Genomic DNA, 26,296 nt, shown 5'->3' on the forward strand with positions numbered 1-26,296 from the left:
TTTAGAAAAAAGAAAAAGCCGTCACAGTTTAACATTTCGCTCTCCGACAGTGACCACTCTCGTGGTTTTTCAGACAGGTCGTCTGAAAACAAAGCCTCAAATCAAAATGCCTCCAATGCTGTCAGAAACACACCTGCAGCCAAAAAAACAGCACAGAAAGTAGCTGTACAAAACATCACACAAACTGTTGCTTCGAACTTAACTGCAAGTAATCCATCCAGGTGAGCACCACCAAACAACGTTCTTGCCTAAAAGTGGTGGTTTTATTAACAAATATGTTTTGTGCTTTATAGTGTGCCTACTCCAACTCCTAAACCACGTTCTACTGCTTCAAAATTTACTCCACTCCGTTTATTTGGTTCGCCGTCGTTTTCTGAACCAAAGGTAGGATTCCTTTGGACGTTTTACCCTTTTTAATTTGTAGCGTTTGCTGGCTACAAATTAAAAAAATTGTAGCGTAAGGAGTCGTACAGAGATTTCGTTTCGTATCTAAACGCAATTAAAGTACTAAATGTTTACAGATTATTATCATTCCCTTTGACATGTGCATTCGAACAAATTGTTACTAAACAACTTCAGCAATTAATTATGATTTTTAGAACAAATTTAAAAATAAATCGGCTTTTGTGGTAAATTATAATCAAAGTTGATAAAATGCCTATTGCTGGTGCGCCGCAATTCCACAAAACCTTTTGAAAGGCGTCGCAAAACAAAACGTTTGAGCCCATTGGGGTAGCCTACCTTAGGTGTCGTAGGTACGTAGCCTTACATCAACTTCATACAAAGTGTTTTATTTATAATATCTGTACTTTTTCTTTCTTTTGATATGCGAACAGTAAAGCAAAAGCAACACCCTTAAAATGCACACTATATTTTTTACAAATGCGTGCCAAAAAAGACAACAATAAATGTTTTGCTTAACACTGCTAAATCTAAAAGGTTAGGAGAGTTTTAATATATACATTAGAAATGGTCGCAAACTAAAAAAACTTGATAAGCATTTCCCTATATAGTATGTGCCATACCGTTTTTCCTTTGATTTCGACCCAATTTAGTCAGATTATTTTAAGAGTTGTGGTTAAGGTTGCTCACTGTTTGCTAAACGTATACCTAAAGAGCAGTTTTATACCTTTAAGCAGGCAGGTTATACTTCCTCGTCCTAATGATTCATTTTTCACGGTCACAAAGGCAGATTTTCGTAGGCCACATATATAACATTTCAAAACTATTGCAAACATTACAAGTCATTATATTAAACCACTTCAACAGAATTTATTTCCAGATCTTGGCATACCGATCATGAATATTTTGGCGATGCTCTGTTAGTTCGTTGGCGGATCTGTTTTGTTTTTGCTTCTCTTGGCATTCGCGTTTTAATTTTGATTTGGAAACTTTCAGAAAGCGAGTCCATCGTCGCCCGACCGATACAAGGCACATTACTTGGTGGTTGAGATTGTCTACAGCGGTCGTTCGTTGGAGCCAAACGAAAAAGCGTTGGTCCAATCGAAAGTGGCCGAAATCGTCGATGGCATGCTAAAGCCATCTTCATTGACCAGGGGAGCCCCGGCTAAGGTAATTCAGGAGATTGTTGAATATTTTGTTTGCACTAGCACATTCCTGGGTATGAAGAAATTGCTGATAAAACTGATTTTGAAATTTTGCATTCAAATTGTGCTGGCATATACGGCTTGAAATTTTCTTCCGGTGTGTTTGTTTTATTGGTTGTAAACAGCATTGGCCTTCAGTATGCGAATCGAATTAAGTGTAATTGTTCGTTTAACTTTTTTTTAACAAAAAAAAAAATTAAAACTCTGACTTAGGTACCGTAACTTGTAAATTTTGCCAAAGGATTATTCCTAAACTGACTAAAATGTAATGTGAACACTTTACCAAACACATCATTTTAAAGGTGGCGCAGAAATAGGTTTCAGAAAGTTGCGCTTTCCAAAGTGCGAAATAACGTCCATTCGCATACATGACACTGTTGATTTAATTATATCCAAAGCGTTATGTTACTCAGTAAGTGGCTTGCCATAGAGTGTTCGCTCTCAATGAACTTTTCGGTTGAACTTCTGCCCTTTTGGTGATCTTCGTTGTTATTTATATTTCGCCCACAGGCAACCGTCAACTCCGCTTTAGCCACCCCGACGTCAGTAAGATCAACTAAGGCTGCTTCTGGAGAAGACAGGTAAGCTGATTAATGTTCCATAACCTTGCTTGTCAATTGCTCTATGCTTCATTATTGATCACCTTAGCGTACGTGTAGAATTATACCTGTTGGTGCACTAGCAGCCCTACTTTATTGATTTTATGATTTGCCCATAATATTTCTTTAAAAACGCGAGGGAACCATTCAAATAAGAATTAACAGGATAGAGATGCTAAATATTGGCATTAAACAAGTCATGGTCTGCGTCCAATACAAGGTTTTCTACCGTTGTAATAAAAAATACAAAACATAAAAAATAGTTAAAAGCTAAACTTATTTAAACGTAGTTCAAAACTGAAGGTAATTAACCTTTTTAACTCAAAAAAAAAGTATTTCAATAACCTGGTTTACCTGGCCTTTCTTGGTTTTATTTTTAAACATTTTTGTTCATTTGACCGTGTCATGATTTTTTTCCTGTCAGATAAGGATGCATGACCGTAGCTTTGACCCATTATTGAGAATCGATATCTAAATGTTTTTACACATTTCTAATCAACGTTGCTAGCAATGTTCTTGTTTTTTTCTCAATAACTATAGTTTATTGCTCATGACTACTTTAAAACAGTCCTTACAACGCTTGCATGTTTTTTTTTCAGATTGCCGTCGCCCATCTTTGCAAGGGATCATTCGATTAAGGTTTATTGCAGTAGGAAATTTATTTTTTGCATAAAAAAAAACTAAAAACATGTCTATTAAAAGGCCTTTCGTTGTATAGAACCTTCCAGCGAGTATCGTATGTAACCCATCTTAAATTTTGATTTTGTAGTTTTACCAGGTATAATTTAAAATATACTTAAATTTTAAATAAAAAAGAATAAAAAAATGAAATAAAAAAATACTTTAGAGACATATATTAGTTCGACCTGATTGTATAATGCTCAACTTTGCAGCGACATTAAAGTGAGGTTTGTATCGTACATTTAATTGAGCTAGGCCCAACACGAGCAACACGGAAAAGTTTGACATAAAGTTCGTTGCAAAACATAACAAACGCCGATTAATTTGAAACTTTAAATAATTATCAACGCTGAATTGTTTTGTTTTACAATCACACGGATTTCGGAAACCTAATTTATAAAATGATGGACGTTTTAGTCGAACTACAACAGGCCAAACCAAATATACTTGTTTTTAGTACCAATCTACCCCTTTCCCCGCGGTCAAGAAAAACATCAAGCTTACCCCACAAGTGCGCCCCAGTGGACCCCAACAGGTAAGTGTTAGGGGAGTTGTGAAACCCAACGTGGTTCCCGGTTAAACGTCGGTAGAACGTTTGTTGTTGTTCGTTCAACTATAGCAGGGTATTCCAGTTTTAACTCATCGTTAAGTATGGACGATACGTGTATTCCAATCACAAAAGAAAATGACCGAGTTAATGCTAAACGCTAGTGGTTCCCAAACTTTTTAGTGCTACTCAAATTTGACTTGAACTCGTACATGATGTATTGAAGGAGGTGACTTGCACCGCCGAAGCTTCATATGACCGAATAATTTTGTTCAATAAGACGAAAATAAGAAATTGTTCGATGCACTAATTTAGTCTATATGTTGGGATCAGGCGCGAATTTGGGAATTTGATTTGGGCGGCCATACTTTTTTTTCAAACGTGACATTACAAAGTTACGTCATACCGTGACGTAACAAAGTTACATCTAAAGAAGGGACTTAAGAAACACACAAAGTTCGTATTTTGTTCAAGTTTTAGGTTGGAGTGGTATTACTCTAAATACAAAAGTTATATTGCAAAGATGTAATTGTTTCGCTCACAGCGTAAAAAACGCCTTAATCGTTTAAGTTGCCAAACCTTTTTCGAGGGTGCGATGAGACGAACGACGCCTTTTGGCTAAAACTACTTTAACAAAATAATCTTAGACTTACTAGAATCATAATACAGATTCGCACGAGGCGCGATTTTTTTTTTTTTGCATATAAAATAGACAACAAAAATCCATTTTTTTAGGAGATACGGCCACGTGCTTTTACTGCCCCTTAACTAGCCATAATGCTGATAATCATTAATCGGAGGTGCCGTTTGTTAAATTATGAAAGTCGGATATATTTTTGATCCGCACTTAAATATCTGGCTCTGTACGCTTAACAATTCTGACCAGTAATATGGATATATCGAAGAACAATACAGGTGACCGAGGCGAAGTTATCCCGTTTCTTTATACTTGCAAACAGTTTCACTTGAAACACGGACCTCAAAATTATGCGTTAATATGCTTTTAATTTTCGCGTACTTTCTTTCCAGCGGTCCCCGCGCCAGCCCGCCTTCGACTCCCTGGAGCTGCTCCCGATGGAGTCGGAGCTGAAAGCCACCAACCTCCGTGACCGGATCCAAGATCTCTCCAACAAGATGGCCTACGAGAACGCCAACGTTACGTTCAACGTCCGACACAACAGGTCGCACGCGCAGCTCGCCAAACAGGTAAGGGACTAAGGCAGTGGTTCGCAACTTTTTATGGCTTGTTGCACCCCGAAGGAAAAATAAATAGATTGCGGGACCCCCATAAGTAGAATTTTCGTTGAGTAACTCACTATAATGTCAAGTGGTTTACTGTAAATAAACGTAACCTGGAACAATACAAACGAACTCTAAGCAATGTAGGAATTGTCTTTTGATTTATTCTACTCTAATCATCACAAAGAGTGAATGAATTTGCAATAATTGCAAAAATAAAGTTCCTGAAGATTTCAAAATATCTCGAGTCACCCTTGAACATTAGAAATAGCATCCCAGTAGACCACTGGGCTAAGGGATTTTTTTCTTTTTTTATTATTATTACTATCACTGAAGCAACAAAATAGAAAGATGGACGAGAATAAAAAATAGCACCTGTATGAAGAAGCGACAAATTGGGCTAAGGGTAAGCCCGTTTAACTTTAGGAATTTAGAGATTTTCAGAATTTAAAGCACAGATATACTCTGAGTGTTTTATAGACTTGATCATAAAAACAAACATAGAAATGTCTTTGCATACTTACAACGGTTTATAACGAATCGCGCACATAACAGCAATTCAATAAATCATTGTCAACACCAGTTCCAAACAGGAGAGTTATAGGGTTGTTTTGTAAAGAAATTAAAAGTTTTGAAGGGATCTGAGATGTAATTTCTTCCCAATAGCTTTCAATATGATGACAATTATAAAAGACAGGCATTTCTATCAGGGCTGGGGAGCCACCGTAAAATAGCATTAGCTCCGGCTCCAGCTCCGGAGCCATCAGGCAATTATTAAATGGCTCCGGCTCCAGCTCCGGAGTCGTAAAACTCAATCCTTTGGCTCCGGCTCCAGCTCCGGAGTAGAAAAACTCATATCCTTTGGCTCCGGCTCCAGCTCCGGAGCCATCAAACACACAACCAATGACTCCGGCTCCAGCTCCGGTGCCACCAGTCCCTTATTCAATGGCAAGTTTTAAAAATTGCTTTTGGCTAACTAACGTTGGTGATGGAACAAAATATAATTTCTTAGCTTTAGCACCACAAATTGAAAAATGGCTCCAGCTCCAAAAAAATAATAAAAAGGGCTCCGGCTCCGGCTCCAGCTCCAGCTCCACAAAAATAATAAAAATGGCTCCGGCTCCGGCTCCAGCTCCACAAAAATAATAATAATGGCTCCGGCTCCGGCTCTGGCTCCAGAGAAAATGCTTAGCTCCGGGCTCCGGGCTCTAGCTATGGCTCCGGCTCCCCAGCCCTGATTTCTATACAAAACACAATGGTCGGAGTTAACTTTTTTTTTTAAGTGGTGTAATGCTTCGCTTGTTACAATGGCACGTAGGTTAATGGAGCACGTAGGTTAATGGGGTATTGTTGTAATGCTATACCAATCGCATGCTGGGGCGAAGTTTTGGCAAAAATAAAGTATTCGAATGCGGTTCGAATATTTATGCTTTTTTTGAAAAGGTGAATATCCGATACTTTGCATTTTTGTCCAATACGCGGTATTTTAGGCCAAAGACGCCGTCTTGTACTATAGGTAAAATTCGATTAGTTTTTTTTAATGGATATAAGACCAAAATTGACTTAACAACAGGAGGTTAACATAGTTTACCTTACTTTTTTCGGGGAAATTTTACGTTCAAGGCAAAAAATGATGTTTGGGGTCGAAAAACAAGGCTGAACTGTCGGTATCAATAATAGTATTGGACCACCGTGATTGGTAGAATAGTTTCTTTTACTTTTGCGCAATTCATAACGCTTTTGTTTTTGTTAAGGATTGTACAATGTACATAATTTAAATTGTTGAATACATTTTAAAAATGTTCAAATCGGCCGAGTAAAGATCCTTAAAATTCGAGTGTTTTCTTCACAATGTCCCATCCCTGGCGTGTGCAATAAACCGTCGAAAGTGTAAGTACAACTCATGTGTGTAGACTTTCGGTGGCGCCTAATCTGCATCCACACCACACGTTTGTAAGTACAACAAAAATGAAGTGTGATCTTGGCATTTTGGGGCCAAGATGGGTTGACGTAGTTACGGTTTTCGCCAGTCCTAAAATCCTTAAAGTCGGAAAAAATGCCAAAAAAATGTTTTACACAGACAATGTACGCATGAAGCTTTCGAAAAGCCCTACTGAAATCTGTCGACCTAACACAGAAAACTGTAACACTGTAGGTGCACGAAAACGTGAATAATCCGAGCCATCAACGTTGTATATACATCTTGTTTACCTTAAGCGACATACGGGTGACATGTAGGTAACGTGCCGCATGACCAGGCTGCAGCGCAAAATGTATCGGCAAAACAACGAGCGTAATGTTATTCTTCTGCTTGCTGCGTTTCGCGTTGGTCATACCCCGTTCAGGCGTTCACGTATCATTCGTCAGCACCGCATTGTTTTCACAACACAAGCTCGCGTCGCAACAGTCGAGTCTGGTTGCTCTTAAGCGCTGAACGCCTGTACGACTCCGTGGCGCAACGGTAGCGCGTCTGACTCCAGATCAGAAGGTTGCGTGTTCAAATCACGTCGGGGTCATATTTTTTTGCATTATGTACCTACGATAGTTTACTATTATTTCGAAAATTGTACAATAGCTGACTGAATGATTCTACTTAATCTGTTTATCCAGTGTTTACAACTATACTTGAACAGAAAACGTACTTTAAATGACAATGGTTTAATGTTTACGTCACAGCTTTGTTTAACATTCAATTGGGTACGGAAAACATAATAACATCATCAAAATCTTTTAACGCTTTGTTTATTGCTGGGTACGAAATTGGGTGTCAATACTATATTCCGCTTACCGGATAAAATGCAATTGACGTGTTTGTTGTTTAAATTGCAATTATAAAAATTAGATTTTTGCCAAGGGTGTCACTCTTTGCAACGTCCTGCTTACGCCTATTATTATAATATGCATTTTTAAAGCATTTTTTTTTAATGTCCTCTTGTTTCCATTTTTTCATTAAATGGTTGAGGACATTTTTTTTCTTTGCGGCGCAACGGTATAGCGTGTTTGACTTCAGATCAGAAGTTGCTTGACAAATCACGTCGGTGTCAAACGTTTCTTTCACTTGTGGATTTGCGACATCAAATTTTTTGTTAAGCCTGAATTGACCGTGTTTTGAAGGTTGTTTTAAAGTCAGCTATTTTTAACATTACATTATATTCGTGCCCAGGTTCATTTTTCGTAGAAAGTACTCTATTTTAAACCCTTCTGTTTTCGTACAGTTGGTATAAGTCAAATGTGAAACATAATCGGGTACATCATCACAATTGTGGTAACAGAACGACTCCGTGGCGCAACGGTAGCGCGTCTGACTCCAGATCAGAAGGTTGCGTGTTCAAATCACGTCGGGGTCAATTTTTTTTATTTGTATCGCTCCGTAGCAAAACAAACTTTTTCAGGGATAAGGCATATTTAAATTTACACTTGTGTGTGATAATGTCTAAACGTTTTGTTCGCTAACAAAAAGCTCAGAAATGTAGCCAAAACTTAGCTGCTATATTCACGCTTAGCAAAAAAAATTTCGCCGAAATGACAATGGTCATTTGGGAGGTCGCAAAAGTCGGTTGGGAAAATCTGCAATAGGGTCAAACAAGCAATATTGATAAACGAGAAACCTTTACGAGAAAAAAACCTAATGTGATATGGATTGTTTAGGATCAAACTTTGCTTCAGCGTTAAACGTGATTGACTTTGAAAATTAGAAATGTTTTCTAAAAAAGGTACCTTTTAGAATTTAGAGTGTAAAACATGGGGTTGAGTCGCAAACAAAGAAAATCTCCCAGCGCTAACCATCTTTATATTACCCCTGGCAACCCCTAAAAGACCAAACAACTTATTATTTATTTTCAATTTTGAATGCAGCACTTTTATACCCCAGGCAACCCCTAAGAGACTCAACAACTTTTTATTTATTCTCTACCTATATGTGGCGACCCAAAATTGGGTCGTTGAATGTGGTATTTTCATACAGTTATATTTATTAAAGTTTGTTCTTTATAGTCATTGAGGTATTATCGGACATCCAGCGCCAACCGATCTTTATATTACCCCAGGTCACCCCTAAAAGACCCAACAACCCCGCTCCGTCGAAGCGCCACCCCTCGCCGACCACTGCTCGCTTAAACGAGCAGAAAAAACAGGAACTGCAGCGTCAGAGAGACCAAAACGACTCGCTCATGCAACTCATGGACTTCATGAACGACCCGAACCGGAGCACCACCCCTACGTCATCACCACGTCACTACCAGCGCGTGACGTCACCGTCTGCGTCACCGGTGCCGCCCCAGCGGTATTCCCCGGACCTGGCGGCCATGAGTCCCATGACTGTGTCCAGTCCCGATGTGATGGACATTGATAAGATGGTGAGAGGTTTGCTGTTATTTGGCATTGTAGGGCAACGACTCCGTGGCGCAACGGTAGCGCGTCTGACTCCAGATCAGAAGGTTGCGTGTTCAAATCACGTCGGGGTCACATTTTTGCCTCATTTACCTAAAACAGTTTAGTTACTTTTGAAAACGATTTCCTACCTGACTTGTTTATCCAGTGGTTACATCTATAGACACCTTTGCAATGACTTGAACTGACTTACGTCGTTTCGTTAAAAATACTTGACTTCACGCCGAGGTAATTTTTTTAAGCTTTACACTCTCAGTGGGAAATCCAAACATTGCACACAAAATCCGGTTTGATTATACAGGGTGTAAATTCTACGGTAAAATCGCTGTAAACAATTCCTATAGCGCAGTTTTCAGTAGGCATTAACTGTTGCCCCTCCCAATCAAAATGTTGCGTTGATCAAATCAAGTTTTTTTTCCTTGTGCATTTATTACACGATATGTTTTCGTTTAGTGTGGTTAATACCGTAGGGAATACAGGCCATACGAAAATCTAAGCAATGCGGAAAGAGTAGCCTATATCTTTGTGAGACTCCTATGACAATTTAAAGTTTAAATCGCTGTAAGCGTTTATCAAATAACATTCATATAGACCAGCAGGGGTTCTTAAACGGGGATCTATGGATCCCTTGGGGGTCCGTGAACTAGACTTACTTGAAATATTAGTGTATATTTAAGAAGTGGGGCCTAATTTTTTTAAAGAAAATAGTTTGAATAAAAATTAAACGGTTTTGCACTAAATGTGTTTATACTCCATTTCACTTTCACATTTTCCGACCGAAATCAGCAGATTTATGAAGTCTATTTGTGCTGTGACGTCAATTTCTGACGTCATTTTTGATTTTTGTATGCCTACCGTGGTCCACGTGAGGCCAAAAAGTATTTTAGGTCTGCGGCAAAAAAAGTTTCAAGAACCCCTGCTATAAACACTTCAGTGCTTATTTTGTGCTCGGGTTAGTTGCTTTACCAACTGTTTTTATAGCGACACACTCATTTCCTGTTCAGTTCCCCTGTTTCTCCATCCCATGTTAGCTGCCCATATGGACGCTTCATATTGTCCGCCACTTTATTGGCTTTCTTCATTAATGAATCTATAATGCTTTCAGTGGGACACAGTAAGCGTTAAAGAAGTAGAAATAGCTAGGATACCTACTGGATGCTACTTGTTTATACACAAAGTGGTGAATTGATTTTACTTCAAATATATTATATCTTCGACACTTTAAAAAATTCGTTTTCTCATGTAGGTTACTATAATGAAGGCACTTGTATTGTGTGTTTTTTTAATTGTTGAAATCAAGTTACCTAACTGTTTAAAAAGCCAAATTTGTTTAAACTATTTTGGTCGATTAGCCATTACTTTTTTAATTTAACTGTTAATGTAAGGGACCGCAGAAATAGACCTTGAGTATCGTGACCCAAGGCTAGCAAGAATTTCACATTTTAAATTTGCACACATATATATATATTAAGTATTTTATTGTAAAACTTATTTAAGACTCATGTTTCAACCTATACCTTCATTTAGCGACGCTTTTCGCTCTGAAATGATCCATACTAAAAGAAATGCTGAAACATTTTCGTCAGTAGGCCTAATTTCCGCGCCTGTCCATTATGTATGCCTAAATGCCAATGGTTAAAAATTGTCATTTACGTACATCCGACAATTTTTTTTTTCAAAAAAAAAAAAAACGATGCCTGTATAGATGCCTACTGAAAACTGCGCTATAGGAATTGTTTACAGCGATTTTACCGTAGAATTTACACCCTGTATAATCAAACCGGATTTTGTGTGCAATGTTTGGATTTCCCACTGAGAGTGTAAAGCTTAAAAAAATTACCTCGGCGTGAAGTCAAGTATTTTTAACGAAACGACGTAAGTCAGTTCAAGTCATTTTAAAACAGTAAACTCGAGTAAAGTCATTGCAAAGGTGTCTATAGATGTAACCACTGGATAAACAAGTCAGGTAGGAAATCGTTTTCAAAAGTAACTAAACTGTTTTAGGTAAGACCACTGGCCATGTTCCTCCGAAGGTGTGCGACTGAATAGATCCTCCAATTCAGACTATTGGCTTAGATCAGTGGTTCTCATCCTTTTTTCTTTCGTAGTCCATTTTCGTTGCACAAAAACTCTGTGGCCCAATACAAACTGTAAAAAAAGGTTTAGAACAAAAAATAGCGGAGCCCATATCAAAACAGATTATTTATTCAAACTTGCATTAGTGAGGTACTTGCTTTTGAACAATAAATTTACGTTTCATTTACATTCCTTCTTAATTCCTCCCAACGCAATTCTTCTTTTAAAATTAGTTATAGTTACACAAATGGAACTAAATTCTTCAATATAACTAGCTTTTTAAACTGGTCTGTGTCCACCGTAAAATGTTTCCATGGCCCACCAGTGATCCATGGCCCACTGGTTGAGAACCGCTGGCTTAGATCAAACTGCTTATTGCGCAGTTCGAAAAGGATTGACCAATAAACCGTGATAAAGGTTATACCCTTTGGAAAATATTATAAACAAATATATTATTGTATTTTAATAAAGTTTTAAACAAATTTCTTGTTTACAAATCGGAGCCAATACGTCATGTCAAGTGGTATACTATCGCAAACTCATCAAAAACTAGGATGATATCGGTGCCGCTCCGATACCAAATTAATATAAGAACTTCAGCCATGATTTGTGATCTAAAGCAGCGTTTTCTGTATTGAAATGTACATTGACCAAACCATAATACGCTAACACAACTGGAGGAAGCTGAACCCATTGACGCTCAAGCAAATTTTGGCCTAATATCCTGGGTAAAAAATCCTACAAAACGTTTCATTTAATTTTTTACATTTCATTATTTTAATATTTTTTACTATTTATTTACTTGTACAGATAAACTAAAGATGCCATTTATTTCTATGGCGAAACGCATATTTACAATAAAAGTTTTAGACCTTGCTGACTGATTTTTGTTCGAAGCTGTGCGCTTCTCAAGCTGTAATACATTTTTAGAACTTTTATCGTCGGCATTATGTGTTCTGTTGGAGGGCAAGATTCTGTTGTGGAAACACATACCCAGCTTACAAAACTTTTCAGTTCATTTGTTTTGCTTATTGGAGCTTCGGAATGGTATCATATGACATTGGATCTAACTGCGATACTTTTTATCCAAAATATCGGTATTGCAATAAAACGTATCGGACACTCTTTTTTATGATTCAATCACGATTCTGAAACTAAGCCAACTATTAATGCTCAGTCAAAAAAGTCAAACAAATGTTTTGTTTTAGTCCAAAAGTTTGTCTAAGAGAACGCCGTTCACTGAATAAAAAGCTTTTTCAACGCAATTTTTTTTCCTTGCAGGGCGCAACGTTCGTCCGGGCCACAGACTCAAGTGAGATTCGAGCAAGATCGAGTAACGACGTTTCACACACTTCAGACAAGCGTCCATGTCTTCCAGGTATTTGGCTGCGTGAAGGCTAACCGGAATCTCTCGACCACGTAAAAAATCCTTGCAAGTCATGCAGGGTTAGAAAAAGCTGACCTGCCTAGCTTGACGATATAGTCATTGTGTGGCATAGTCCGTGCTTTTGAAACTCATTGGACTCAAGTTTGCTTTAACTCATCGAATTTAAGTTATTGCATTGCTTGTGCGAATCAGACTAATTGTGTTTCTTTGATTCAGTAGTTGTCACCGTTTAAAGGATTTTTTTAAAAGACCCCCTTCAGAAAGTCGAGCTGCGCTTCATTTTTCAATGCGATCACCTACATTTTAATCCAAAATGGTCGAGATTCATTCAGAAAGCAAATCGCCTATCGGAAAGTCCAACTATAATTTAGCATTGTCTCCTATTTAGACGAAAGCGGTTTAAACTTAGTTGCGAGGGTTTTCATGATTAGATCTAAATAATTGTGGTGCATTATATATAGTTACCATAGCCGAAAGTTTCGTCGAAGTGCCAGCCATACCTTCCATTGACACTTAACGTGATTTGTGTAGTTCGCCATCGTATGCCAACACTTTTGACTAGTAAATGTTTATTGCAATTGGCAACTTTTTTTGCCTCGTGCCGACAGAACACACTAAAAACATTCCAAACCTAAACATATATTTTCGCACTTCTGATTTTACACCTTACAGCTCAGTTGGTAAATCGACGGTCCCGGTATGGCCGTAGGTCGTGAGTTCGAACTTCACTGCAGGCAAGTTGTGTTTTTTAGCCTAACTTGCTTGCATCATTAATGGACAGATTCAGTGAGTCTGCGATGGCACTTGGTGTACTACGTACTAGTGATACGTAAGCCGTTATAGTTGGTCAAAAAACGATTTTTAGGGTCAGATCACAGTTGTTGAACATGTATGTGTGTGCATTTTTCATTTTACTGCTTATGTCTAACACTCCGTCCGTACCTTATCCATGTCTTTCGCAGAGCAATCCACCCCTTTGCACACGTCCTTTCGCGGCGCTCGCTGGCACACCCCAACGGATCACCGCGCCTGGTGGATGCCCCGCGAATGGGCGCGCGAGCGTCACATCGGCGCTTACGACAAGGACTGGCGCTTCTCCAACGAGGAGGAGCAGATCCGCAAGACGGAGCTCGAGGTGGCCAAGAACCCCAACGTGGAAAAGATACGCACGTGCAATTTCGTTCGCATTTAAGCGGTCGCCCGACGATTTTCGGCGCGTCTTGGACAATACAAATGAGCTGGAAGCAGATATCCGGGTAGCTGGCTTACACCGGTTTGGTGCTTTTAAATGTGAACGTCTGTTTTGGGTACAACAGTCTTCTGAAGTTGGGTTTTGCAAAACTATGCATTGAATCGGGTTATACGGAACTGTATCGTTCCGTGGAGCACCCTAATTGACTACGCAGCCTGGTTACATCTTGTTCAGCATTCAAAAAAGACGCTTAATAATTTGCTATTGCAATGTTCATTTCTAGTTTCTCGCAGGCATTTAATATTTGTTTTTCAAATGTAAGACCTACAGAATTTGCTTCGTGCAAACAAGGTTGCGGCGTTTCCCCGATACAAATTCAGAACATCAACTGGCCTTTCTCCCATGGCGTTTAAATAGAAAACTATTGATTCCAACTAAAAAAAGTATACCTTGGTAAAATCGGCAAAATTGTCAAGTGTAATGATAATGACATTTCAGGGTATTTTCGCGTTGCGGTAATTAAACTTGTAGCGACAACGCTTCTGGCGCAACGTTAGCATGTTGACCCTCATTAATCTGAATCCTGTTTAAATCACGTCGGCCAAAAAATAATATTGAATGAAATTATTACAAACTCTGTTGGCGTTAGCTATCTAGCGCGTACACTTATAGCCAATTATATAACTTAACTATTTGACAACAAGTTAAAAACATTATTTCTGGGGTTTATGACATTATATCACAGAATAAGCATCTGCGCTAATACAATTCAACTCTATGATTCTGTAATTAAACTCAACATGCTTTTCCTGAAGGTCCTTTTTCATTTTTTTTTAACATTTAAAAGTTTCATTACTAGACCTTAGCTTTTTCTGCTTCGGAAAATCTTTTACAAAACATTTATTTTTAAAAAAAATTATCAAGTCATACCACTCGATAAAAAAATATAACGTTTTTATTGAAATGACTATGAAAATTATGCTAAAATATAGCTGTTTATTTATAAAAAAAATATCTGTTCTTTTAATCCCCAAATTAAAACTAGTTTAGTATATAAGGAAGGTAATGCAAACCTTATGAGGCTACTGACTAGACCAGAAGCTACACAGCACCAAAGTGCTAGCACAAAAACGATAAAGTAAAAATAAACGTATTTACGACCAAAATTTTGAAAAAAAAATTATACCACAATACTAATACAGGCCTGTACTTTCTGAATATAAAAAAAAAATATAAAAATTATGAAAAATATTAATATTCAATATTAATATTCGTCATAAATGACAAGATGAAAAAATTTCCGCACCGTTTAATTAACAAATTGTTGTAGACCTTGATTGCACCTTTCCAGTGATACCACACTCGATGTCACTAGTATGGGGCATAAGGGTTTAAATCGACGATAACCGATATTAATATTCATAACATATCGCGATAATTTTTAAACGTCTGTAGCATCCTCAATTCGAGATGGAATCAAGCGAAATTTCGCCACGGCGCTTTAGACTATCCTACCTGGCCAAAGAAAGAAAAATTTTCAAAAAATTCAAAGATTAAAAAATTCCATATTTATCACTGAATATGAACAATATCGCGATTTTTGCTCCCAGCAAAGCACCCCCCAAAAAAGATTAAATTTTCAATTCCGCACCGTTTAATTAACAAATTGTTGTAGACCTTGATCGCACCTTTCCAGTGATACCACACTCGATGTCACTAGTATGGGGCATAAGGGTTTAAATCGACGATAACCGATATTAATATTCATAACATATCGCGATAATTTTTAAACGTCTGTAGCATCCTCAATTCGAGATGGAATCGAGCGAAATTTCGCCACGGCGCTTTAGACTATCCTACCTGGCCAAAGAAAGAAAAATTTTCAAAAAATTCAAAGATTATAAAATTCCATATTTGTCACTGAATATGAACAATATCGCGATTTTTGCTCCCAGCAAAGCACCCCCCAAAAAAGATTAAATTTTCAATTCCGCACCGTTTAATTAACAAATTGTTGTAGACCTTGATCGCACCTTTCCAGTGATACCACACTCGATGTCACTAGTATGGGGCATAAGGGTTTAAATCGACGATAACCGATATTAATATTCATAACATATCGCGATAATTTTTAAACGTCTGTAGCATCCTCAATTCGAGATGGAATCGAGCGAAATTTCGCCACGGCGCTTTAGACTATCCTACCTGGCCAAAGAAAGAAAAATTTTCAAAAAATTCAAAGATTAAAAAATTCCATATTTATCACTGAATATGAACAATATCGCGATTTTTGCTCCCAGCAAAGCACCCCCCAAAAAAGATTAAATTTTCAATTCCGCACCGTTTAATTAACAAATTGTTGTAGACCTTGATCGCACCTTTCCAGTGATACCACACTCGATGTCACTAGTATGGGGCATAAGGGTTTAAATCGACGATAACCGATATTAATATTCATAACATATCGCGATAATTTTTAAACGTCTGTAGCATCCTCAATTCGAGATGGAATCGAGCGAAATTTCGCCACGGCGCTTTAGACTATCCTACCTGGCCAAAGAAAGAAAAATTTTCAAAAAATTCAAATATTAAAAAATTCCATATTTATCACTGAATATGAACAATATCGCGATTTTTGCTCCCAGCAAAGCACCCCCCAAAAAAGATTAAATTTTCAATTCCGCACCGTTTAATTAACAAATTGTTGTAGACCTTGATCGCACCTTTCCAGTGATACCACACTCGATGCCACTAGTATGGGGCATAAGGGTTTAAATCGACGATAACCGATATTAATATTCATAACATATCGCGATAATTTTTTAAACTTCTACACTGCGCTTTATTCTAAAACCTTCATCCGTGAATGTAGTGTCAAAGAAACATGGCTTTGTTCGAACCACATCCTCGCATTCATTGTCTTTCGTGAAGCTTTTAGAAGTCTCTGCGTCAGACCATTGTTCTCGTGTTAAAGGATCTATTATCTTTTCGCACCAACTGCTCGTGCCAACCATGTAAACCGAAAAAAGGTCCTAGAATGTTACTCTCTTTAAACCCTGTTTCGCTGTCAATTTGTTTTAGTATTAAAAAACTAATGCGCAGTTATTTTATAAAACAAGATCGACAGCAGAAATTGTTTTGGTGAAAATCTGAAAACATACCTCATTTGTGGAAAAACCAAATTCCAGCATCGACGAAACAGGGGTCCTACCTCTTAGTGCCTTCGGAAAGGTCTGCAAATATAAAGCTTATCATAACATATTTGCGAAAAAGATAGGTAAAATATATTTGCTTCACTTACCACAGACAAAGCCCCATCTTGTTTGGTGTGCACGACACCAACCACCTTGGTCGCTTTGTGACACACCTGAAATAAAGATAAAAATATGTAAGTTTATAATGATCCTGTTTTATGTATAATTAGGCGTTTTTTATACATTAAGGCTAAGCAATGGCATTAAATAAACACCACATATACATGCACATATTCTCACCTCCGTTGTGGGAAGAGCCGGGAAGTTGCTGAGGGTCCACAACAGGGGGGTCGGGACAGCTTTCTTCTCCTCCGCCAAGCTCCTGGTGACTCTCTCTTCAACCTGTAAAAAATAAACACGGAGAGCACTCAAGGAAATATGGAGTTTGTCGGACCACTTCCCATTTGCGAAGGGGACGTCCAGGCCGAGGAACTCCGCCCCTTCTTCTTCGACGCTGATCCTCATCGCGCTATTCAACTGCTGCACCATGCAGCCCTGGGGCGTCAACTGGGGCAGCACTCCGGTGTGAAAGATCTAAGTGCAACAAATTACAATGATAAGTTGTATATGAAACTGTCTACACACTAAAACTACGCACTAATGGACATATAACAACCTTCGCTCCTGGATACAACACTTTAGTGAGGCGGATTAGCGCTCTTGTATCCTCCAAGATGTTAGAAATAAGTCTAAAAGGAAATATAGTGAAAATAAATAAGTGTATAGGGTAAACTTATAAAACATTATGAAACAATACCTCGAAGGATAGGCTGATGCTTCCTCCGGGCTGCTGTTGACCACGTCGTTAGTGCCAAGGCCAATAACGACGACAGCAACTCGATCCAGTATCCTGCTGTTTGACAGCTCGGTAATACCATGCCTGGTGGTACCACCCGGAATACTGAGGCCACACACGTCGAATGCAAAGTTCGGCGAAGGCCTTACGAGGCAGGGCTCAACCAAGTTCCGAGCATTGCTGTCGGAAACATAGAGGAGCCGTTTGCGGGAGCTCGGTAAAGGAACCTTCCAGCTCACTTGCTTCCCGCAAATTCCTCTGCCATAGGACTTCACTGGAGGCCGAATACCTTTAACTAAGGCTCTAACCTGTGATAAATAACAGGATGTAAGCTACTTTTAAAATGTAAATTACTTTAAGAAAAAAATAATACAAATTTTAATTTACTCTTACCTTGCTCCAGCGGAAAGTACCTTCGTCGGTTTGAAAATACATTTTTTGTACTGTAAATAAGGACTTTGAATATTTTGACAGAATAGTTGTACTGTAGAGATGTCTTGAAGACTAGAATTAGAACGTGCTTACACACGCGTTATATGGAAGGCGTCTCGTTGATTGCTTGAGCCATTGATTACAGGCGCTTGAGCCCGAGCGGGCCGATCAGTGGTTTATGCCGACAATTCTAACAAACAAATTAAAAACTGGTAAACAACTTCGGAGTAAACAACTTTTTGGTAAACAAGTTTCTGGTAAACAACTATTTACATCTCTCAAACAATGAAATACATTTAGAAGATGTGTAATACAATTCAAAGATTAACATAAATTTCCTTTGGTGGGATATACTGAACTGTTTTGGATGTATAGAAAAGTCCAAAATGTTATTTAAAAATATGATTTTTTACATTTTAGGAGATGGCCGAGATGTCGTATTCCTGCCAAAACCTGTTAGTAAGCTACAGTGGAGTAAGCAAGTTTGAATTATTAAATTACAACCATAATGCACGTTTAATTTGACAAAAAAATTGCGGAATATGCCATCTAGCGCACATTAACCTAGAATACTAAGAGTTAAAGCAACAGCTATCATTGAAGTGTTTTTACCAAAACAATTTCTGCTCATGTCGATCTTGTTTTATAAAATAACTGCGCATTAGTTTTTTAATACTAAAACAAATTGACAGCGAAACAGGGTTTAAAGAGAGTAACATTCTAGGACCTTTTTTCGGTTTACATGGTTGGCACGAGCAGTTGGTGCGAAAAGATAATAGATCCTTTAACACGAGAACAATGGTCTGACGCAGAGACTTCTAAAAGCTTCACGAAAGACAATGAATGCGAGGATGTGGTTCGAACAAAGCCATGTTTCTTTGACACTACATTCACGGATGAAGGTTTTAGAATAAAGCGCAGTGTAGAAGTTTAAAAAATTATCGCGATATGTTATGAATATTAATATCGGTTATCGTCGATTTAAACCCTTATGCCCCATACTAGTGGCATCGAGTGTGGTATCACTGGAAAGGTGCGATCAAGGTCTACAACAATTTGTTAATTAAACGGTGCGGAATTGAAAATTTAATCTTTTTTGGGGGGTGCTTTGCTGGGAGCAAAAATCGCGATATTGTTCATATTCAGTGATAAATATGGAATTTTTTAATCTTTGAATTTTTTGAAAATTTTTCTTTCTTTGGCCAGGTAGGATAGTCTAAAGCGCCGTGGCGAAATTTCGCTCGATTCCATCTCGAATTGAGGATGCTACAGACGTTTAAAAATTATCGCGATATGTTATGAATATTAATATCGGTTATCGTCGATTTAAACCCTTATGCCCCATACTAGTGACATCGAGTGTGGTATCACTGGAAAGGTGCGATCAAGGTCTACAACAATTTGTTAATTAAACGGTGCGGAATTGAAAATTTAATCTTTTTTGGGGGGTGCTTTGCTGGGAGCAAAAATCGCGATATTGTTCATATTCATTGATAAATATGGAATTTTTTAATCTTTGAATTTTTTGAAAATTTTTCTTTCTTTGGCCAGGTAGGATAGTCTAAAGCGCCGTGGCGAAATTTCGCTCGATTCCATCTCGAATTGAGGATGCTACAGACGTTTAAAAATTATCGCGATATGTTATGAATATTAATATCGGTTATCGTCGATTTAAACCCTTATGCCCCATACTAGTGACATCGAGTGTGGTATCACTGGAAAGGTGCGATCAAGGTCTACAACAATTTGTTAATTAAACGGTGCGGAATTGAAAATTTAATCTTTTTTGGGGGGTGCTTTGCTGGGAGCAAAAATCGCGATATTGTTCATATTCAGTGATAAATATGGAATTTTTTAATCTTTGAATTTTTTGAAAATTTTTCTTTCTTTGGCCAGGTAGGATAGTCTAAAGCGCCGTGGCGAAATTTCGCTCGATTCCATCTCGAATTGAGGATGCTACAGACGTTTAAAAATTATCGCGATATGTTATGAATATTAATATCGGTTATCGTCGATTTAAACCCTTATGCCCCATACTAGTGACATCGAGTGTGGTATCACTGGAAAGGTGCGATCAAGGTCTACAACAATTTGTTAATTAAACGGTGCGGAATTGAAAATTTAATCTTTTTTGGGGGGTGCTTTGCTGGGAGCAAAAATCGCGATATTGTTCATATTCAGTGATAAATATGGAATTTTATAATCTTTGAATTTTTTGAAAATTTTTCTTTCTTTGGCCAGGTAGGATAGTCTAAAGCGCCGTGGCGAAATTTCGCTCGATTCCATCTCGAATTGAGGATGCTACAGACGTTTAAAAATTATCGCGATATGTTATGAATATTAATATCGGTTATTGTCGATTTAAACCCTTACGCCCCATACTAGTGACATCGAGTGTGGTATCACTGGAAAGGTGCGATCAAGGTCTACAACAATTTGTTAATTAAACGGTGCGGAATTGAAAATTTAATCTTTTTTGGGGGGTGCTTTGCTGGGAGCAAAAATCGCGATATTGTTCATATTCAGTGATAAATATGGAATTTTATAATCTTTGAATTTTTTGAAAATTTTTCTTTCTTTGGCCAGGTAGGATAGTCTAAAGCGCCGTGGCGAAATTTCGCTTGATTCCATCTCGAATTGAGGATGCTACAGACGTTTAAAATTATCGCGATATGTTATGAATATTAATATCGGTTATCGTCGATTTAAACCCTTATGCCCCATACTAGTGGCATCGAGTGTGGTATCACTGGAAAGGTGCGATCAAGGTCTACAACAATTTGTTAATTAAACGGTGCGGAATTCAAAATTTAATCTTTTTTGGGGGGTGCTTTGCTGGGAGCAAAAATCGCGATATTGTTCATATTCAGTGATAAATATGGAATTTTTTAATCTTTGAATTTTTTGAAAATTTTTCTTTCTTTGGCCAGGTAGGATAGTCTAAAGCGCCGTGGCGAAATTTCGCTCGATTCCATCTCGAATTGAGGATGCTACAGACGTTTAAAAATTATCGCGATATGTTATGAATATTAATATCGGTTATCGTCGATTTAAACCCTTATGCCCCATACTAGTGACATCGAGTGTGGTATCATTGGAAAGGTGCGATCAAGGTCTACAACAATTTGTTAATTAAACGGTGCGGAATTGAAAATTTAATCTTTTTTGGGGGGTGCTTTGCTGGGAGCAAAAATCGCGATATTGTTCATATTCAGTGATAAATATGGAATTTTTTAATCTTTGAATTTTTTGAAAATTTTTCTTTCTTTGGCCAGGTAGGATAGTCTAAAGCGCCGTGGCGAAATTTCGCTCGATTCCATCTCGAATTGAGGATGCTACAGACGTTTAAAAATTATCGCGATATGTTATGAATATTAATATCGGTTATTGTCGATTTAAACCCTTATGCCCCATACTAGTGACATCGAGTGTGGTATCACTGGAAAGGTGCGATCAAGGTCTACAACAATTTGTTAATTAAACGGTGCGGAAATTTTTTCATCTTGTCATTTATGACGAATATTAATATTGAATATTAATATTTTTCATAATTTTTATATTTTTTTTTTATATTCAGAAAGTACAGGCCTGTATTAGTATTGTGGTATAATTTTTTTTTCAAAATTTTGGTCGTAAATACGTTTATTTTTACTTTATCGTTTTTGTGCTAGCGCTTTGGTGCTGTGTAGCTTCTGGTACTGACTAGGGTTATTTTTGCAACGAACACGATCACAGAAAATATCTTATGAGACATTGTATTTTATGAGCACTACCATAAAAGCAATATGTTTTGTCATGAAAAAGGATTGATTACTTCCAAAACACTTTTAAACATCTGTTACCAACTGTATTGTATGATTTGTTTAAATTGGCTATCTAAACAGAATATTGGCACTGGGCAGAAAATGCACAGCTGGGCACATCACACTTTAAGCAAACAACATGTTAGATAATACCACATAAACTTTCACAGCACCCAATGAATATTATTGAGGCAAATCAGTCGACTCAAGAGATTCATAAATAAGTTTAATTAGTAAGCACAACCCTCATCATTGGTGTTCTGCATGTTTAACAAAAATATGCTGGAATCAAATTAACTCTGACTTTGTAAAGACAAAGCAAAGTGACAACGACCTGTTCAAGTACAAAGCATGAAACCAGAAACCGTATGAACACTGAAATTTTGCAAAACAAGATTTAGTGTGGAACTGTGCATAGAGATTAAAAAAACAACAAAAAGGTATTCACCAACAGGACTGAAGGATTAATACAAACAAAATAAGTTGCAATAGACAGTACCAGGTCATTTACTTAAAACTTACCTTTTACACATTTTGTTTGTTTATTGATTATAATGATTTATATGAATCATTAGAACAAGGCAATTTTGAAAAAGTATTAAATGGGTTTTAATAATACTATCATAAATTCATGACTCCCTTTGTAATTCCAAACAAGTCCTAATTCCTACATTGTATGAGTGATTTCATGTTTTGTAAGTGCAAATCCGCAGGCAACCGGAGAAAAGCATACAACACTTTGAAGCAGACTTGTATGTGATACAAACGAAGAAGACAATTAGATATGCCAACAAACATTTGAAATTAGGTTGTACACAGTGAGGAGAAATTGCAAAGAATTAAGGCAACAGACTTGACAAACACACAAACATGTAGAAATCACTAGTTTACTACAAAATTTCAGGAAAGAATTCTTTTAAAAGTTTAAGCGTTAAAAATGCAATACTCTGATTGGGGACCACCCGGACATAATTAACCATCAGACCACGGTAGAGTCCTTTTTGGATACCATGCTGTCGATAAACAGCAGAAAGTGTACCAAACATTCCATTATACTTATAGGAGTCAGGTAAGACATTTGCCAGTTGCATTCTTCGCCTTGCAACGTCAAACGGGAATATAATGGTTTGAGCAACCACCCCACTCACAGCACCAAAGCCTATTGAGGACATTTCGTTTAGAATAATCTCATCGCGGTAGCGGTGTTTCCTTCCAAATAGGTTAGGAAAAAACTCTAAAGCGAGCACCTCAAGGTTTTTATATGCATAAAACGACAGTCCAGAATACGGCACCATTCCTATTGCAGAGGGTATTAAGCCTCGGTAGAATGCCCGCAGTCCTCCTTCTTGTTTATAAATTTGAGAAAACGCGTTGGGTATGCCATGATACTTGTGTTCCCCAGTTATTTGAAAGGCGAGTCTGCTTCGAACCATGTCCAATGGATAAGTAACAAGCAAAGCTGACAATCCAGCAGAGGAGCCAGCCAGTCCACGGTTAATGTGCCAAATCCCAAACCACTTCTCATAAGTGGATAAATAACGGTCAAAAGAATAAAACTGTATTGCAGAATAGGGAAAAATCCTAAGAAGCATCATAACATTTCCCTTGTAGAGAGCCCGAAAGCCTTCTCTCCGGTAAATTTCCACCAAACATTTAAATAAGCCAAAGTCCTTGTAGTAATGTTGATGTACTTGCAGTAATATCTTCGCACGGTCAAGTGGTGCAATGGCAGTTTTGGCCATGCAACCAGGTATTCCAGATAACAAAAATTTCTGGATTTCCTTGTTCCAAACCCAGTTATCTGCCATTTCAACATAGCATTTTCAAACAGTTAGACAAACAAGTAGCAACAAGACTTACACACAAAAACCTATTTTATAGAAAGATTATTTGAAATAAACAGCTTTAATTTGTTTTCCTGAAATACTTTAATTAACCTCTTTTGATTGATATACAATTTATCCTAATTAAATAACAGACCAGCTTGTGTCGGGACAGTTACAGGCCAACCACCAAAAGCCTTTATAACATGTTAAGCAGTGTTCGCACCCCTAACAGTAACTGCTGTTCACACTTTTTCGCGACTGCGCGATTAACAAGTAAGCTTGTGTGACGACAAGGCAACGTTTAATTGTAGCCTGAAAACCACACATTACGTACGGTACTGCGTAACGAATGTTTCAATGACTAATCGAAACATTGTAATAAACGTTAGCATGACTCAATCAACAGTCGCATTTAAAATTTTGAAAATATTTTATCAAAGTATTAATAAGAACTGGCTTGCAATCATGTATTGTTTTTCTTACAGGTCTTTGTATTTATCTAATTAACTTTCACGCCAGTTAACGTACTACGATTTGCAGCAGTCATAAGTCGACCAGAAGCTACACAGCACCAAAGCGCTAGCACAAAAACCATAAAGTAAAAATAAACGTATTTACGACCAAAATTTTGAAAAAAAAATTATACCACAATACTAATACTGGCCTATACTTTCTGAATATAAAAAAAATATATAAAAATTATGAAAAATATTAATATTCAATATTAATATTCGTCATAAATGACAAGATGAAAAAATTTCCGCACCGTTTAATTAACAAATTGTTGTAGACCTTGATCGCACCTTTCCAGTGATACCACACTCGATGCCACTAGTATGGGGCATAAGGGTTTAAATCGACGATAACCGATATTAATATTCATAACATATCGCGATAATTTTTAAACGTCTGTAGCATCCTCAATTCGAGATGGAATCGAGCGAAATTTCGCCACGGCGCTTTAGAATATCCTACCTGGCCAAAGAAAGAAAAATTTTAAAAAATTCAAAGATTAAAAAATTCCATATTTATCACTGAATATGAACAATATCGCGATTTTTGCTCCCAGCAAAGCACCCCCCAAAAAAGATTAAATTTTCAATTCCGCACCGTTTAATAAACAAATTGTTGTAGACCTTGATCGCACCTTTCCAGTGATACCACACTCGATGCCACTAGTATGGGGCATAAGGGTTTAAATCGACGATAACCGATATTAATATTCATAACATATCGCGATAATTTTTAAACGTCTGTAGCATCCTCAATTCGAGATGGAATCGAGCGAAATTTCGCCACGGCGCTTTAGACTATCCTACCTGCCCAAAGAAAGAAAAATTTTAAAAAATTCAAAGATTAAAAAATTCCATATTTATCACTGAATATGAACAATATCGCGATTTTTGCTCCCAGCAAAACACCCCCCAAAAAAGATTAAATTTTCAATTCCGCACCGTTTAATAAACAAATTGTTGTAGACCTTGATCGCACCTTTCCAGTGATACCACACTCGATGCCACTAGTATGGGGCATAAGGGTTTAAATCGACGATAACCGATATTAATATTCATAACATATCGCGATAATTTTTAAACGTCTGTAGCATCCTCAATTCGAGATGGAATCGAGCGAAATTTCGCCACGGCGCTTTAGACTATCCTACCTGGCCAAAGAAAGAAAAATTTTCAAAAAATTCAAAGATTAAAAAATTCCATATTTATCACTGAATATGAACAATATCGCGATTTTTGCTCCCAGCAAAACACCCCCCAAAAAAGATTAAATTTTCAATTCCGCACCGTTTAATAAACAAATTGTTGTAGACCTTGATCGCACCTTTCCAGTGATACCACATTCGATGCCACTAGTATGGGGCATAAGGGTTTAAATCGACGATAACCGATATTAATATTCATAACATATCGCGATAATTTTTAAACGTCTGTAGCATCCTCAATTCGAGATGGAATCGAGCGAAATTTCGCCACGGCGCTTTAGACTATCCTATCTGGCCAAAGAAAGAAAAATTTTCAAAAAATTCAAAGATTAAAAAATTCCATATTTATCACTGAATATGAACAATATCGCGATTTTTGCTCCCAGCAAAACACCCCCCAAAAAAGATTAAATTTTCAATTCCGCACCGTTTAATTAACAAATTGTTGTAGACCTTGATCGCACCTTTCCAGTGATACCACACTCGATGCCACTAGTATGGGGCATAAGGGTTTAAATCGACGATAACCGATATTAATATTCATAACATATCGCGATAATTTTTAAACGTCTGTAGCATCCTCAATTCGAGATGGAATCGAACGAAATTTTGCCAGGGCGCTTTAGACTATCCTACCTGCCCAAAGAAAGAAAAATTTTCAAAAAATTCAAAGATTAAAAAATTCCATATTTATCACTGAATATGAACAATATCGCGATTTTTGCTCCCAACAAAGCACCCCCCAAAAAAG

At 37.5% G+C, this 26,296-nt stretch overlaps 1 protein-coding gene and 3 non-coding genes across 4 annotated transcripts; 3 read left to right on the top strand and 1 right to left on the bottom strand.

The window, feature by feature from the left end:
• The first annotated feature begins 7,117 nt into the window (after positions 1 to 7,117).
• On the top strand, positions 7,118 to 7,189 carry Trnaw-cca (transfer RNA tryptophan (anticodon CCA)). Its single transcript has one exon. It is a non-coding gene; the product is annotated as a tRNA-Trp (tRNA).
• Positions 7,190 to 7,948: 759 nt separating this feature from the next.
• On the top strand, positions 7,949 to 8,020 carry Trnaw-cca (transfer RNA tryptophan (anticodon CCA)). The gene has a single exon. It is a non-coding gene; the product is annotated as a tRNA-Trp (tRNA).
• Positions 8,021 to 9,065: 1,045 nt separating this feature from the next.
• Positions 9,066 to 9,137, top strand: Trnaw-cca (transfer RNA tryptophan (anticodon CCA)). The gene has a single exon. It is a non-coding gene; the product is annotated as a tRNA-Trp (tRNA).
• Positions 9,138 to 21,956: 12,819 nt separating this feature from the next.
• Positions 21,957 to 23,868, bottom strand: LOC146138569 (mitochondrial coenzyme A transporter SLC25A16-like). Its single transcript, XM_083393761.1, has one exon. It carries the CDS (start codon positions 23,808 to 23,810, stop codon positions 22,893 to 22,895), a length of 918 nt encoding a protein of 305 aa, XP_083249887.1. The 5' UTR covers positions 23,811 to 23,868; the 3' UTR covers positions 21,957 to 22,892.
• Between the last annotated feature and the right edge of the window lie 2,428 nt (positions 23,869 to 26,296).

This window comes from Ascidiella aspersa, chromosome 7 (assembly GCF_963924565.1).
Source record: "Ascidiella aspersa chromosome 7, kaAscAspe10.2, whole genome shotgun sequence".
NCBI lineage: Eukaryota > Metazoa > Chordata > Ascidiacea > Phlebobranchia > Ascidiidae > Ascidiella > Ascidiella aspersa.

What these genes read in the sequence shown, in the direction of transcription:
- LOC146138569 (XM_083393761.1), bottom strand. Translation starts at nt 23,810, where the DNA reads ATGGCAGATAACTGGGTTTGGAACAAGGAAATCCAGAAATTTTTGTTA.